The 12,579-nt window shown below is 35.6% G+C and overlaps 3 protein-coding genes and 1 pseudogene across 10 annotated transcripts; 2 read left to right on the top strand and 2 right to left on the bottom strand.

Moving 5' to 3' along the window:
• Nucleotides 1-995: 995 nt before the first annotated feature.
• Nucleotides 996-3,006, bottom strand: LOC145938981 (uncharacterized). Its single transcript, XM_083042958.1, has 3 exons — nucleotides 2,884-3,006; nucleotides 2,506-2,608; nucleotides 996-1,134 (listed from the first exon to the last, which is right to left on the bottom strand). The coding sequence occupies exons 1-3, from the start codon at nucleotides 2,996-2,998 to the stop codon at nucleotides 1,038-1,040; spliced, it is 315 nt and encodes a 104-aa protein (XP_082899084.1). The 5' UTR covers nucleotides 2,999-3,006; the 3' UTR covers nucleotides 996-1,037.
• A 400-nt stretch (nucleotides 3,007-3,406) lies between these two features.
• Nucleotides 3,407-4,802, top strand: LOC145938980 (protein CWC15 homolog B-like; annotated as a pseudogene). The gene is made up of 3 exons (XR_014425770.1): nucleotides 3,407-3,537; nucleotides 3,693-3,974; nucleotides 4,532-4,802. The product of XR_014425770.1 is annotated as a protein CWC15 homolog B-like (transcript).
• A 1,016-nt stretch (nucleotides 4,803-5,818) lies between these two features.
• P23 (cytosolic prostaglandin E synthase) lies at nucleotides 5,819-8,731 on the top strand. Of its 2 annotated transcripts, none has more exons than XM_083042105.1 (3): nucleotides 5,819-6,037; nucleotides 7,079-7,448; nucleotides 8,131-8,731. In XM_083042105.1, exons 1-3 carry the CDS (start codon nucleotides 6,021-6,023, stop codon nucleotides 8,254-8,256), a joined length of 513 nt encoding a protein of 170 aa, XP_082898231.1. In that variant the 5' UTR covers nucleotides 5,819-6,020; the 3' UTR covers nucleotides 8,257-8,731. The 2 variants fall into 2 exon arrangements, with proteins under 2 accessions (XP_082898231.1, XP_082898230.1); XM_083042104.1 differs by lacking the exon at nucleotides 5,819-6,037 and adding an exon at nucleotides 6,594-6,747.
• LOC145938448 (INO80 complex subunit C-like) lies at nucleotides 8,713-12,477 on the bottom strand. Of its 6 annotated transcripts, XM_083042101.1 has the most exons (5): nucleotides 11,407-11,554; nucleotides 10,533-10,889; nucleotides 9,412-9,602; nucleotides 9,113-9,180; nucleotides 8,713-8,991 (listed from the first exon to the last, which is right to left on the bottom strand). In XM_083042101.1, exons 3-5 carry the CDS (start codon nucleotides 9,587-9,589, stop codon nucleotides 8,860-8,862), a joined length of 378 nt encoding a protein of 125 aa, XP_082898227.1. In that variant the 5' UTR covers nucleotides 9,590-9,602; nucleotides 10,533-10,889; nucleotides 11,407-11,554; the 3' UTR covers nucleotides 8,713-8,859. The 6 variants fall into 6 exon arrangements, with proteins under 6 accessions (XP_082898227.1, XP_082898228.1, XP_082898226.1 ...); XM_083042102.1 differs by lacking the exons at nucleotides 10,533-10,889; nucleotides 11,407-11,554 and adding an exon at nucleotides 12,351-12,477; XM_083042100.1 differs by lacking the exon at nucleotides 10,533-10,889 and having other exon boundaries at nucleotides 11,407-11,557.
• Nucleotides 12,478-12,579: the final 102 nt, after the last annotated feature.

Genomic DNA, 12,579 nt, shown 5'->3' with positions numbered 1-12,579 from the left:
ATTTCTAATCTTTGATTGCGGAGAGAAAATAAAATTACAGAAATTTGTTAAAGCTCATTAAGGCGATTATAGGGTAGTAAACCACAAAAATGATACGTCCTATTTTAATCTGTATTGGAGATCCTTCTTCGACGTCAATAAAAGAATAGATTCTCACGCGTTTGCTCGTGTCGAAAAGAACAGATATGGTATATACTTAAAAAGTGATGGAAATTATAGAAATTCGGTGGTTAATAGTCGTAACCACGGCATATAAATTGGCCGGTTCGAGCGGTTAACTAACGTTAACCGGGATCGGTAATCACACAGCGCTCCAAGTTGAAGACACTCTTCAACTGGAAATACGTATATCCGTCGTGACCCGAGGAAAGCGGAATATCGCGCGCCGCTCTCTAGTATCCTCCGGGGCTAAAACGTTATTTCACCTTTCGCATCTTTCTCTCGCCAAGCTCCTTCCTCTACAATATAACAGCGCGCATTAAACCCCAGTAGTCCCGAAGATTCTACGAATCGAACCTCTCGGAACTGATTAACTTGTAAAAAAAGTAGAGTCGAGCCCAATTTAGCTTCCGAGAAGTTTAATTGCTACAAATTATGACATGAATATATAATATTAATGAAATATTGGCGAGAGTTCGCAAGAGAGAAAAGCGACTAAAGACGATAAAATCGTAACATCGTCTTCAGATGAAATTTCAGCTGGATTTTAATAAGGGTTTCCTTTCGAAGCTTAATTATAAATAATAAAAATTGGAAAGTTGCGCTGAGAGGGATGCGACTTCTCTCAATTTCAGACAATTTGTCATTTAAAGGTCTTTAAAGAGTTGTTTCTCTGCTAGAGTACCAGTATGTTTATTATGCGAATACCGAAGGTTAAAAACGGCGGGCAGGGAAAGCGGAGACGCGAGTATGTATGCGTGTGCATATGTATATATATATATAATGTCATATGAACATTGCACTTACCGCGTACTTGTCCTTGTAAAAGAGCGAACTCGTCGACATGGTGGCGCAAAACCGGTGGCGATATCCGCTCCTCAAATCGAAGATCGCGTCGTCCTGGTCACATCGTCGACAGCCTCTGCGATCGTCCCCTCTTGTTTCCGTTCCGGAAATGCTCGTCGCACTCGCACTCTGCACACGGACGATATCGATAACGATATTATAGATACCGATATGTGTATAGATGACAAGATAGGGATACGAGAGTAATTTAATTTAATACGTCGTCTTTGCTATCATTTATCTTTCCAACTTTGCGCGCACATATAGGTATATTATATTCTAATTTTTGTAAAACTCAAAATTACTACGAACTTATATCTCTTTACATTATATCTACATTATATCCGAAATTATCATTATATATATAGAATCTAAAAGAGTTATGTACATATCATATATATTTTTGCAATCCTTCACTAATATTTATTCTCGATATAACCTTAAAAAACGTTCCGCTGCCACTATCCAACTTACATACATACACCGAAGTTTTCACTTCTCGAGATGCAAGGTGTCTCCGCAACTAAAGCGCACGATACATCCGCACCGTCTAATATTCTTCTTTTTGCGTGTTTTTATAGACTTATATCACAATCTCTCGTATTCCTATCTTCTCGGCGGATTTTCGCGCGAAGGGAAAAGGAACGTGCGTATGTAGTATATGCCGTGAAGGAAGCCGCGCGAGACTGCACCGCGATCGATCGATCGAACGATCGAACAAACGAGATCGACGCGTAGGAAGGACGACGACGCCTCTCTTTTTCGGTGACACGCAACTCGCGCGCGCGCGCACGCACGCGCACGCCCACGCACGCAGAGCGGAAGAGCGAGCGGCGAAACGCGACAGATCGCACCTGAATCGAACCTGCGGGAGAAAGAGACTGCTGGTGTAGCCGTCCGCGTGTCCAGTTAGTCGCGGCGCAAGGATGCCCCCCCCTCCGCCCCCCACCGCGATTGGAGTCTCGTCTCCTCTCCCTCTCCCCCTCCCGCCCCCCACGAATGACCTACAATGTACAATCTCCGGACTCTGCTTTGTTTGCATCTCTCTCTCTCTCTTCCAGTGCATACGCATGTTTGACGATTTGTCGCGATATTATATCGGAGTTTCTTTTTCCTTTTTTTTTCCTTATCGCGCTTAATGCCTCTTTCTCCCTCGCTCGAAAGAAAACCCGCGTGAGAATTATTTTACGTGTGTGTCTTTATATGTAAAAATTTAATAAATCTGCATTGAATTTTAGAAAATAAGAAAATGTACGTCTTTCTTCTAGGTTTTTAATGATATATATAGATCTATTGAATTTATTGCTTGCAATCACGTAAATATTTCAACGTCTTTAACGGGAGAGATAAAATTTTCACGCAAACAAGAGTATTTGCACAACTATATAGTTTGTCATATATATAGTATATAGTTATATATAGTTTGTTAAATAACTTATTACATAATTATTGAAGAGAAAGACGTTTATATAATATACAGACATTTATGCGTATACATACCTCGCCGTGCGTGGAAAGAGTGCCATTACTCGTTTGAAGTGAAGCGAGTTGCAAAATTCATGGCAAAGTTCAGTCATGATTTTCATTCCGTGAAGAGAGACCTCTGTAAAAAGAAAATAGCTAAAAAGAAATTCTGGAAAATTATAAAGATGATATAAATTCTCTTTCAAACAAAATAGATTGATAAAGCTTTACGATCGACCTAAGACAGATGAGAGATCTACATGAAATTAATAACCTCTAATATATATAATAATATATATATATAACCGCGAGTACTTATATAGATGTTTAAAAATATGTTTTATATATATAATACATGTATGTATTAAATAGACATTTTTATATTTCAGCTTTTTATCGTGTTATTTCAAATACCTTTGATGTGTTTCTTAAGTAGCAAAGTAATTAGATCGTAAGCACTCTTTTCTCTAAATCGTCTTTCCTTCCGCCAGAGAGAAGAATGAGAGACGGGCCTTTGATGCGCGTGCATCTGGTTAGCTGCGCACGCATCTCGATAGAAACGCGCGCACCTCGTTAGCCGCGCGCGCAGCGGCGGAAATGCGGCCCATTGGTCGTAAGGCCACGTGATCCCGGAAGCATGCGAGAACCGGGTGACCGGGTGAAGAAGGCGGCAAGCTTCAGTATTTCTTTGTACCTCGACCGGCGACTATCTACAGCGGCTATCTTGTCGAAATACAATTCGTACTTCTTATATGAAGAATACTAGACTCATTTTACCGGCGCCAAACATATCCCATCCTTCCTAGCCCTTTCCCTTAGCTTCCTGATCGTATTAACCACCACCTCACACATCTATGTCAATTTGTGTGCGATAGCCTATAACCTTGATCGCGGGCTGAGTTCTGTCGGAATTTCGTAGCCTCTTCGGCTGAAAGATATGACGACGGTGACGAGGCCGACTTTCGAGCCCGCTCGAGGTGGCCAGGGTCGAGGTGAGAAGGACTTGAGCACGATTTCCAAGCAATACAGCAGCAGAGACTTGCCATCGCACACGAAGCTCAAGTACAGGTATGTTGATGGATGGAGGGGCGGAGGAAATCTGTAATTTTTGTAATAAATATTACTTGGTTAATTAATACACAGAAACAGAATCCTTATCGCGAGTTGACAGAGATTACTTTAAGGTTATATCAAGAATTTACTTATATAAGGTTTCTTTGCAGGGAATATGGGCAAGGAACGGTCGAAGAGCTGCAAAGTCGTGACTTTAGAAAAGACTTGGAGGACAAGGCTCGAGCCGTCGTGCTATTGAACCTTCCAGAGAATCGACTACATCCAGTGCGAAGAGACAGAAGTTGGATCAAGTTGCATCAGCCAGCTTAGATGCGGACAATCCACTCGATGAGGATGAATCAGATTCTGACAGCGATGAAGACGAGACTGCTGTGCTCTTGGCTGAGCTCCAGAGGATTAAGAAGGAACGAGCAGCGGAACAAGCTAAAAAAGTATGGAAAATCTTGCAGCTATTGATTGAAAAGCACTTTGCACAAAACTGGTCTTGCAAACTATCTTATAAAAGTTATATGAATCCTCAATGATAAATCAGTTATTTTATTTATCTTAGGCTTCCTAAGAACATGCAGAGAAGAATCTTGTGACAGATCAATTTATTAAGACATACAATTTGATAAAATGACTATAGTTAAAGCACAGTAAATTCAAAGCTAAAATCCAACAAATTATTCTGTAACTTTTAACACATGTTATAACTAATGCATTTTTTTTTTTTTATATATAAGTACACATAACATATGTGTTAAAAGTTATGGAATATGCTTGCAGGAATAAATATAGTTTGTTATATATAACAATTCTTGAATGATTGTAGAAAGTAAAGAGATATATAAAAATATATAAATGAACAAAAGTAATAAAATCTCGTGACTAGATGTTTGTTAAAGTCTAGTAATAACATAAAATACTTTGACTTACTAGCTTCATCCCTCTGTTGACATTCATAGTTTGCAAATAATAAAAATCTGCATTGTTTTAAATTTTCCAGGAGATGGAGAAGCGACAGGAAGAAGAGAGGATACGCATGGAAAATATTCTTTCGGGAAATCCTTTGTTGAACTATTCCTCGCAAAGTGGAAGAGTGGATATGAAGGTACGAAGACGATGGGATGACGATGTTGTCTTCAAAAATTGTGCGCGTTCCGAACCTAAGAAGAAACATGACGTTTTCATCAATGATTCTCTGCGAAGCGAATTTCATCGCAAATTTATGGAAAAGAATGTTAAATAATTCATGAACCAAGTATTAACATTGTAAATAATTTTAATATATATTATATTGAATAAAAGCACATTTCTTCTCGTTTTCCTTACTATATTATTATTGACAATACAATTACAAATCTAGACAAGAGTAAAAAAAAATTATGATTAAATTAAATTATTTGCAATTCCTCGTTATTGATATTAGTTATAGATATAAATAATCCTCGTTTTTTTTAAACATCGTCTCTTTTAAAAGTATTGCACAGCTTGTCTTAAATAATAAGATATTCAAAGTCACGCACCTTACATACAATATGTATATACCTTTGACTATATAAATATGGACTGCTATAGTGCTAGCTTATATCGAAATCCAAGACCTGTTGCGACATCAATGACCAAGTGGTGAACAGAGGAACTAATCCTTGTGAAGTGAAATTTGCTACAAGTTTGCTACTTGGTTTCCTCTTGTTTTTTATCATTATCTCTTATTTATTTAAATAATAATATTATAATGTATTTTATTTTTATCCTTGACTCAAAGATTTCGTTGAATATAATCTTGATGTGTTTGAAATTCCTGCTTTTTGGTTATCGGGGCGGTGCCTAACTCTATATCGCAATATATCGCAATATATCGAATCAATGTTGGATTCTTTCTTTAGCATTGTCCATATAGGAAAAGTGGGGGTAACTAGCAGTCCATATCTATATAGTCAAAGGTATATACATATTATATGCGTCATTTCGTGCACATTAGCATGGAACGCAACCAAAATTGTGCACATTATGCGTTACCCGGGGTACTTTCCGATTCACGCATGATGCGCATGAAGTGACAGAAAATCTATAGTTCATGTCACGCATATTATAGATTCTCTGTCACTTCATGCACATCATGCGTGAATCGGAAAGTACCCCCGGTGAGAACATTCGTGGACTTGGCTATGTAGTTCATGTCCACGTTTTTTATGTCCACAGAGGGCGTATCGCTTTCAGGGATCACCTAAAAGCGGAGCATGGCGTCTCTCATTCTTCTCTCTGCTTCCGCGAAGGTCGCGTCGAACTTCGATCCTACAAGCGACTCGAAGCGCCATCGCGCGACTGCGCGCGCCAACTAGCTTCGGCTGCGCGCTTGGGTCGAGTGCAGCGCGAGATCTCAAAGTGCAAGTAGTGCAACACGATCTCGGAGCGAGTATCTCCGCGGCGCGGTGCGTGGAGCGCGCTGTGTGTTTGTTTCCCTGCCGTTGTGCGAGTAAGTCGTCGGAAACATGACGCAAGAGAGTCAGTAAGTATTAGCGAGATCGGCGTGAAAATCGGCGGAGCGGATAGGCGCGGGGCTCCGGACTCGAGGACGCGAAATACGCGATCGCCCGTCCGCGATAAGGATCGGCCGCGCGACAAACTTGTGCAAAAGCGTACCGAATGCCGCCCCGTGGCTCTCGCATCCACACCGCCATATTGGAGTGTGGATGATATTGATTCTCGAAGTTTCCTCAGGCGGGACGATGCGACCGATGCTTTTCTCTCTCATCGATCGAAAGAGGAGGAAAAAAAAAAATATCGAACGCGAATCCTTCGGTCGTCTCGACGAGGAGTCGTCGCCTCGAATTCGCGTTTCCTTCCGCGTCTCGCGTCTTCCCCTCGCGTCTTCGTCGCGCAAAGTCGAATCGACCGATGAACCTCGAATGACTCTCATTTTTTCGAAAATGCGATTCAACGATCTACGTCGATTAACGAGGTCGTCTCCGATATTTGCATTCGCCACGCGCGATATCGCGAATACGAGCGAGCGCCGGAAGCGCGAAATCGCTGCGATCGCGATCTGTCGATCCTAACCTATAAGAGCGCGCGATAGCTCCGATATCGATATTTTTCCTGCACGTGGGAAATCTGGAAATTTCGCTTGCGCGATTTTCCGCGAGATACGACGAACGAGATGGTCTTAGACACGCGTGGCGAAAATTATGAAACCACGTTTTATTCATGTGAGAGAAGGTATTATGCTGAAAATCGTTAAATGTAGAAATTTGGAGCCTCGTGCAAATTTTACTTCTCTGTATAGCTTTATTAATTTTTTGTAAAAAAAATAAAAAATTTAATTTTTGTTAATATATATCTATTGAGAAAATAAGAAAAATTAGAAAAAAAGATTTTGTTATATTACACATTATATCAAATAAAAAAACTTGTATGTTTAATGAAAGAAATTTACGGAAATAGATAGAAGAATTCAACTTTTTTCACTTTAGAGAATAAAGTAAATAGCAAGTTTTGTTATATATCATATTTCGTAGAACATTTTCTCACAACCTTTTCTAATTTTTAGGATACCTCCTCCGCCAGTTATGTGGGCCCAAAGGAAAGATATCTTATTTGTTACAATCTGCTTAGAAGACTGCAAGGATCCTGTTATCGAAATTGAACCAGAAAAGATATATTTCAAAGGAGAGGGTGGCACAGATAAAAAAATGCATGAAGTTACTATTAATCTGTATAAAGAAATTGAGGCCAGTAAAACTGTAAAAAATTTGAAAGGCAGAACCTTTGAATTAATTCTTGCTAAGAAAGAGGAGGGACCATATTGGCCACGGCTAATTAAGGATAAAACAAAGGCTCACTGGTTAAAGAGCGACTTTAACAAATGGAAGGATGAAGATGACACTGACGATGAAGGTAGTCCACCTGATTTAGAAGAGGTAAGATCATTGTAGAACTCGATCATAATTAGGGTTTAGTTTACTTATATAATTGACAGTGATTCTTAGATTAATCAGTTGTTTAAATAATTTACGGTCGAGCTAGTCTTCTTATTCACAAATACATTTTAAACTTAACCTTCAAATATGGGTCCTCGCGTCCTTGCAAATAAGTTTTGATTTGCGTTGCTCAAAAGATAAGATTAATATTAACATGGGATTGTACATCTTTCTTAGAGTCTAAATTTTTCTCAAAGAGCAAGTAAAAATGCATTTATAGCTAAGTCTTAAGATACTAGGCAACAAAAAACCTTATATAAACAACACGAGTCATTTGAAGATTATTTTTTTGTGCATTCTTTGTCGACTTTGCCACACATGCATAAAAAAAATATTAGTGAGATTGCAGACACATATGAACACACACAATAATTACATGCGCATTATTTTCATTCTGTGTATTAGAAAAGATATTTGAGATTGGAAATGCATATTGGAGATTAAAAAATAGAAATTTGTTAAATTAAATTAATATTACAAGAATTTGTAAAAAATTAAATACATAAAGAATATAAATAATATATAAATATAAATAATGTATAAAATCGAATATAAAATATAAAATAAAGACAATATATTTAAAGAAGTTAATAAAAAGCTTTTTGTTTACTTGATTTCACAGATGATGCGACAGATGGGTGGTCTGAGTGGTTCTGGTGACAGTAAGCCAAATTTTGATGATTTAGATGAATTAGGGGACAACGAGGCTGACAGCGATGATGAAGATCTTCCCGATTTATATGATTAAAACGATGAATAATCACATCAATTAATTGATTAATTAATTACATTAAAAACAAATGGCAACCTAAGAATAATGCACAATCGGGCAATATTTCAGTAGGTCTCGCTGTTTGTATCTTCAATTGCAAATTCGTTATAAAATGGCCGTGTTGCAAGTAGCAAACTGGGCGCGCAAAATGGACTACAAAGAGAAAACAGTGTGGTAATAACACAACTGACGAACAGTAATACACAGCTCTCGCGAATCCTACACACTTCACCCGCCTCCCTTTTTAGCCTGTAGTTCATATACTAAGTTATAATGAACAAGCTTTTTTAATAATGTATTCTGTAAAGTAATAAGGAGATAAAAAAAACAATGAAAAATAACAAAACAATAACATGGAATCGTTCATTTTGAGAAATCCTACAAAGCACTACCTACAGGCATGATAAAATGTTATAAATGTTGTCTGTGAGATAAAAATATCAATACTTTATTTACTCTGTCTTTTCATTGCATTGCATTGTTCCGTCTTATTCTCTATCCCCGTCAGAATATTTTCTCGTTCTATATCTTGTTTCCTAATTATGATTGGACCATGTGAACGTAAAATATTGAATTATTTTAACCTACAATGCTAGATGCTCCACGTAAAGCTAAATATCCAGCCGTTATATCCATTGGTAAACTGCGAACCGTTGCGAATTCTTCAGCAGTTGCGTAATACAATTTAGTCTGTGGATCAGTGTATCGTGCCTGTAAAAAAAAAATTAATACAATTTATAATTTATAGTATTTCTGCAAGTTAAATAACAGCGCTTCAAAGAGCACGTAAAGGAAGATTAATGATAAATATGATAGAATAAGAAGTACTCACCGGTAATCCAGAAATGTCAGAGTACTTCTTGGCAGGTTTAAAGCTCGGCGGTGCATTAATAGAACTATCTGAAATTTAAACAAAATCGTGCGCTGTAGAGAAAACAATAGAGTATAATTTCTTCATTCTCTTTTTTCCTCTCTGTTTTTAAAAATATTTCCAATACAAACTATTTCACTTTTCATCATTCGTGTTATTTAAATGTCTTGCAGTTTCAATCTGATATATAAATACAATGACAAGAGGAAAAATCAAGATTTATCATACAATTGCGTATGCGTGTATACAAGTCTGCGTACAGTGTTTTACTGTCACTGGCCATGGCAACGAACGTTCCTGAGCCAAAACTTGTTTCAACGAACGCCAAGTGCGTTTTTTGCCGCTAGTGCTGGTCGGCCGAAATTTTTGTTGGAACGAACGATTCTTAAACACAGGCTGTGGTTTCTTGTTGGCATCTATCACTTCTTCGCTCGCCATTTTCTAATATTGTCTAAAACAAATAGTTTTGTAATAAATGAAAACAATTACTGATAAGATCGAGACTTAAGAATTTTTACAAATTGTGTAGTTTTGTAATGTGTAAATAAGAATTTATTGCTAATAAAAGTATCTATCTATATACACAATTTACAAAGAAGATACGAGAAATATATAATTATAAATTATTTATTTTATAAGCAAACACAAAATTCAATATATAAAGAATACAATCTTTAATATGTTTTATATGTGTATATATATATATATTTTTTTTTTTAGAGGAAATTGTCTGAACAATGGGATAAAATTAAAATATCATAGACACTGCATCTTAGTATAAAGGAAATTGCACGTAATATTGTTGTATTTGAATGCTTGATCAATGGCTTGGCCCATTTGCTTAGGATCAATAAAGCAGAATAATCTTTAGTATCACTAAAAGTAACAAACATGCAAAGAGATAAATAAATATATTATTACATAATAATATTGTATATCATCTATATTTCGCAAAAATACTTTTCAAAATTAAAATGATGTGTGTATCCTTGCAACAAATGTTTCTGTATAGTAATCGATAGATTATCCTCCATGTATACAAAAACCTTTTTACTTGGATCAATCAAACACAAAATGGCATGTTCGCATAGCATTAATATATCTTGATAATCTGATGTTTTTTCATTGTGAAAATTATCTGAATAATATCTTGCATTGTACAATGTCTAAATAATGAATATATAAAGTATACAGTAAGATAGATTACAATAATAATTCTAATTAATAATTTAAAACTGTTAAAAGTTAATATTAAAATTGTTAACATTGAAAATCTCTTCTGGTATTTGAAAATTTTTACAAAAATAAAGAACAGATGTTTAAATATTTATAGGTATAAAATAATCTCGCAGCATCATTGATTGAATACAATTTAAATTACCTTGCGAGCTACATATAATGTAACATGCACATTTTTCATAAATTCTACATCGTTAATGTACAATTGCAGATCGTCTTCATTTAATGTTGCTTTTTGCCTTGTGTGTTCAGCGATGCTCTCTATGAAATTACTCCCTTTTAAACAAGCATCTGTTCTGTTAACAAATAATAAATCTTCGTGTCTCCGTTTTGATATTAATAACGTTTCTTTCTGTTGATTTTTAGTCACGTTTTTCTCACAGATTTCTTGATTATTTTCGACAGTTGCTCGCTCCAATGTTTGTTTCATCAATTGTGAAGGTTTGTTTTTGTAATATTTTGCCTCGCGTTTCTTCCTACCTTTATCTGTCTCGTTAATCTTTTGAACAATTTTTTTATTAATGTGATCAAAATGGCATCTTAATAACGGAATATTATTCGGATAAACAAACTTGTCGAGAAATTTCGTCTGTGTCTCGATAAAATGACATACACTTTGCACATCGGCAATATCTAAACTATTCATCGCAATATCTTTTGATTTTTCGTCAATTCTCTCTCTCAGCAATTCTAGATTCGTATGATAATAAGCTACGCAAGATATAAAATTTACTCTGTCCAATTTTTTATTGCAATTCGATGAAACTTGGAAAGTTAAATTTTGAACGAATAAGTGAATCAATTTTTCTACATCGAGTGTCGATAGCTCTACCATGTTTTACACTAATAAATTAATTTAGCGTTAAAATTATATTGCAAACTCTCTAATTGCACACGAAATCACAAAACTGTAGAGATATTTTTTTTAAGTCAGAGGTTAAGTGCTCTTAGCATTTGTTTAGGAAAATTTCAACAAACTTTGCAATGTTTTTGATGAAAACGATATTAACAAATACCTTAAACGCACGTGTAATTCGTAACCATTTTTACTCCGACATTCTGTCATTAGTGTCAAATACTGTAAGCTGTAAGTAACATCTTCGCTGATAATAATAATTCTAATTCACATGTCACAAATATCAAGGTTAGGAACTTAACCTTAAACTTCAATAAAGCGCGGCAAAGCAGATACGAATGTATTTATTCGAATTGTCATATATTTGCATTAATTTAGATTTAAATTTATTGAAATTATTGACAAAACAAATCCACGATAATCGGTTTATAAACAGTTAATTTTTTATAAATATTTAACAATTTCTTTTTTGACAACTTATTCTTTCTCTCTATCTCTCTCTACATTTATATACATATATATATATGTCGAATTTTAAGATATTTTTATTTAAATTGTTATCTTTATTTACTTCTTTTACGTCTTCTTTCTATAGAAAGCAGGTTTCTTTAAAATTTTAATATAACAATATATATATATTTTTAAAGAGATTTCAGTTAATTTATATTAAAAAGAAAATAATAAATAGTATCGTCAATATAATGTTTTAAAATTCATTATTTAAATTCAATCAAGAAATTATATGAAGCGATGAAAAGTTTATGAGAAAAATTTAGTTCTTTATATAATTATCTAAAATATTTTTCTCGTGCTACTGCATCACATATATATATATATATATATATATATATATTATTTAAAGAAAAAATGTAAAAAAATGACTTTCCATTTTAATAACAGAAAAATTATATCTATACAAAAAATATCATATTAAGTATATCTTCATAGGGTTTATTTTTTAATATTGTATATTCTTAACATTCCTTCTGTATACTTAACATGTATTTATACACCGCTCTCTCATTATTTCACTTTTGTTGAATGATTAGCACAATTTTTAAATTAAGAATAGAAATAGAATAGAATAGAATTAAATGTACATACATAGAAAATGCAATTGAAATGACATCCATGTAATTATGAACTAAGTGAGGGAGAGAATCGTATAAAGAATGTAGAGTGACACTGCGTCGCCCCGTCACGCGGTCACGCGGTCATGCGTCGGAATGTCGGAGTCGGAATTCGGAGCGCGGGCGCGGAGTGGGGGCAGGTGGTGGGGGGATGCGCGCGTCGTGGCGCCGCGCACGTGGAGCGGAGTGGCGGGCAGGTGGTG

The sequence above is a fragment of the Prenolepis imparis genome, unplaced genomic scaffold, assembly GCF_030444845.1.
Source record: "Prenolepis imparis isolate NDT839.2.m4 unplaced genomic scaffold, iyPreImpa1.0 SCAF_7, whole genome shotgun sequence".
Classification (NCBI taxonomy): domain Eukaryota; kingdom Metazoa; phylum Arthropoda; class Insecta; order Hymenoptera; family Formicidae; genus Prenolepis; species Prenolepis imparis.
Note: the sequence above shows the minus strand (reverse complement) of the source record. Positions and strands in the feature narration are given on the sequence as shown.

What these genes read in the sequence shown, in the direction of transcription:
- LOC145938448 (XM_083042098.1), bottom strand. Translation starts at nt 11,456, where the DNA reads ATGACAGAATGTCGGAGTAAAAATGGTTACGAATTACAC. An exon ending in CATTATATGTAGCTCGCAAG is followed by an intron (nt 10,318 to 10,532) that starts GTAATTTAAATT and finishes TTCATTATTTAG; the next exon opens with ACATTGTACAATGCAAGATA. An exon ending in CATCATTTTAATTTTGAAAA is followed by an intron (nt 10,028 to 10,111) that starts GTATTTTTGCGA and finishes TGTTACTTTTAG; the next exon opens with TGATACTAAAGATTATTCTG.
- LOC145938981 (XM_083042958.1), bottom strand. Translation starts at nt 2,998, where the DNA reads ATGCACGCGCATCAAAGGCCCGTCTCTCATTCTTCTCTCTGGCGGAAG. An exon ending in ACTTAAGAAACACATCAAAG is followed by an intron (nt 2,609 to 2,883) that starts GTATTTGAAATA and finishes TTCTTTTTACAG; the next exon opens with AGGTCTCTCTTCACGGAATG. An exon ending in CTCTTTCCACGCACGGCGAG is followed by an intron (nt 1,135 to 2,505) that starts GTATGTATACGC and finishes GTCCGTGTGCAG; the next exon opens with AGTGCGAGTGCGACGAGCAT.
- P23 (XM_083042104.1), top strand. Translation starts at nt 6,689, where the DNA reads ATGGTCTTAGACACGCGTGGCGAAAATTATGAAACCACGTTTTATTCA. An exon ending in TTTTATTCATGTGAGAGAAG is followed by an intron (nt 6,748 to 7,078) that starts GTATTATGCTGA and finishes TCTAATTTTTAG; the next exon opens with GATACCTCCTCCGCCAGTTA. An exon ending in GTCCACCTGATTTAGAAGAG is followed by an intron (nt 7,449 to 8,130) that starts GTAAGATCATTG and finishes TTGATTTCACAG; the next exon opens with ATGATGCGACAGATGGGTGG.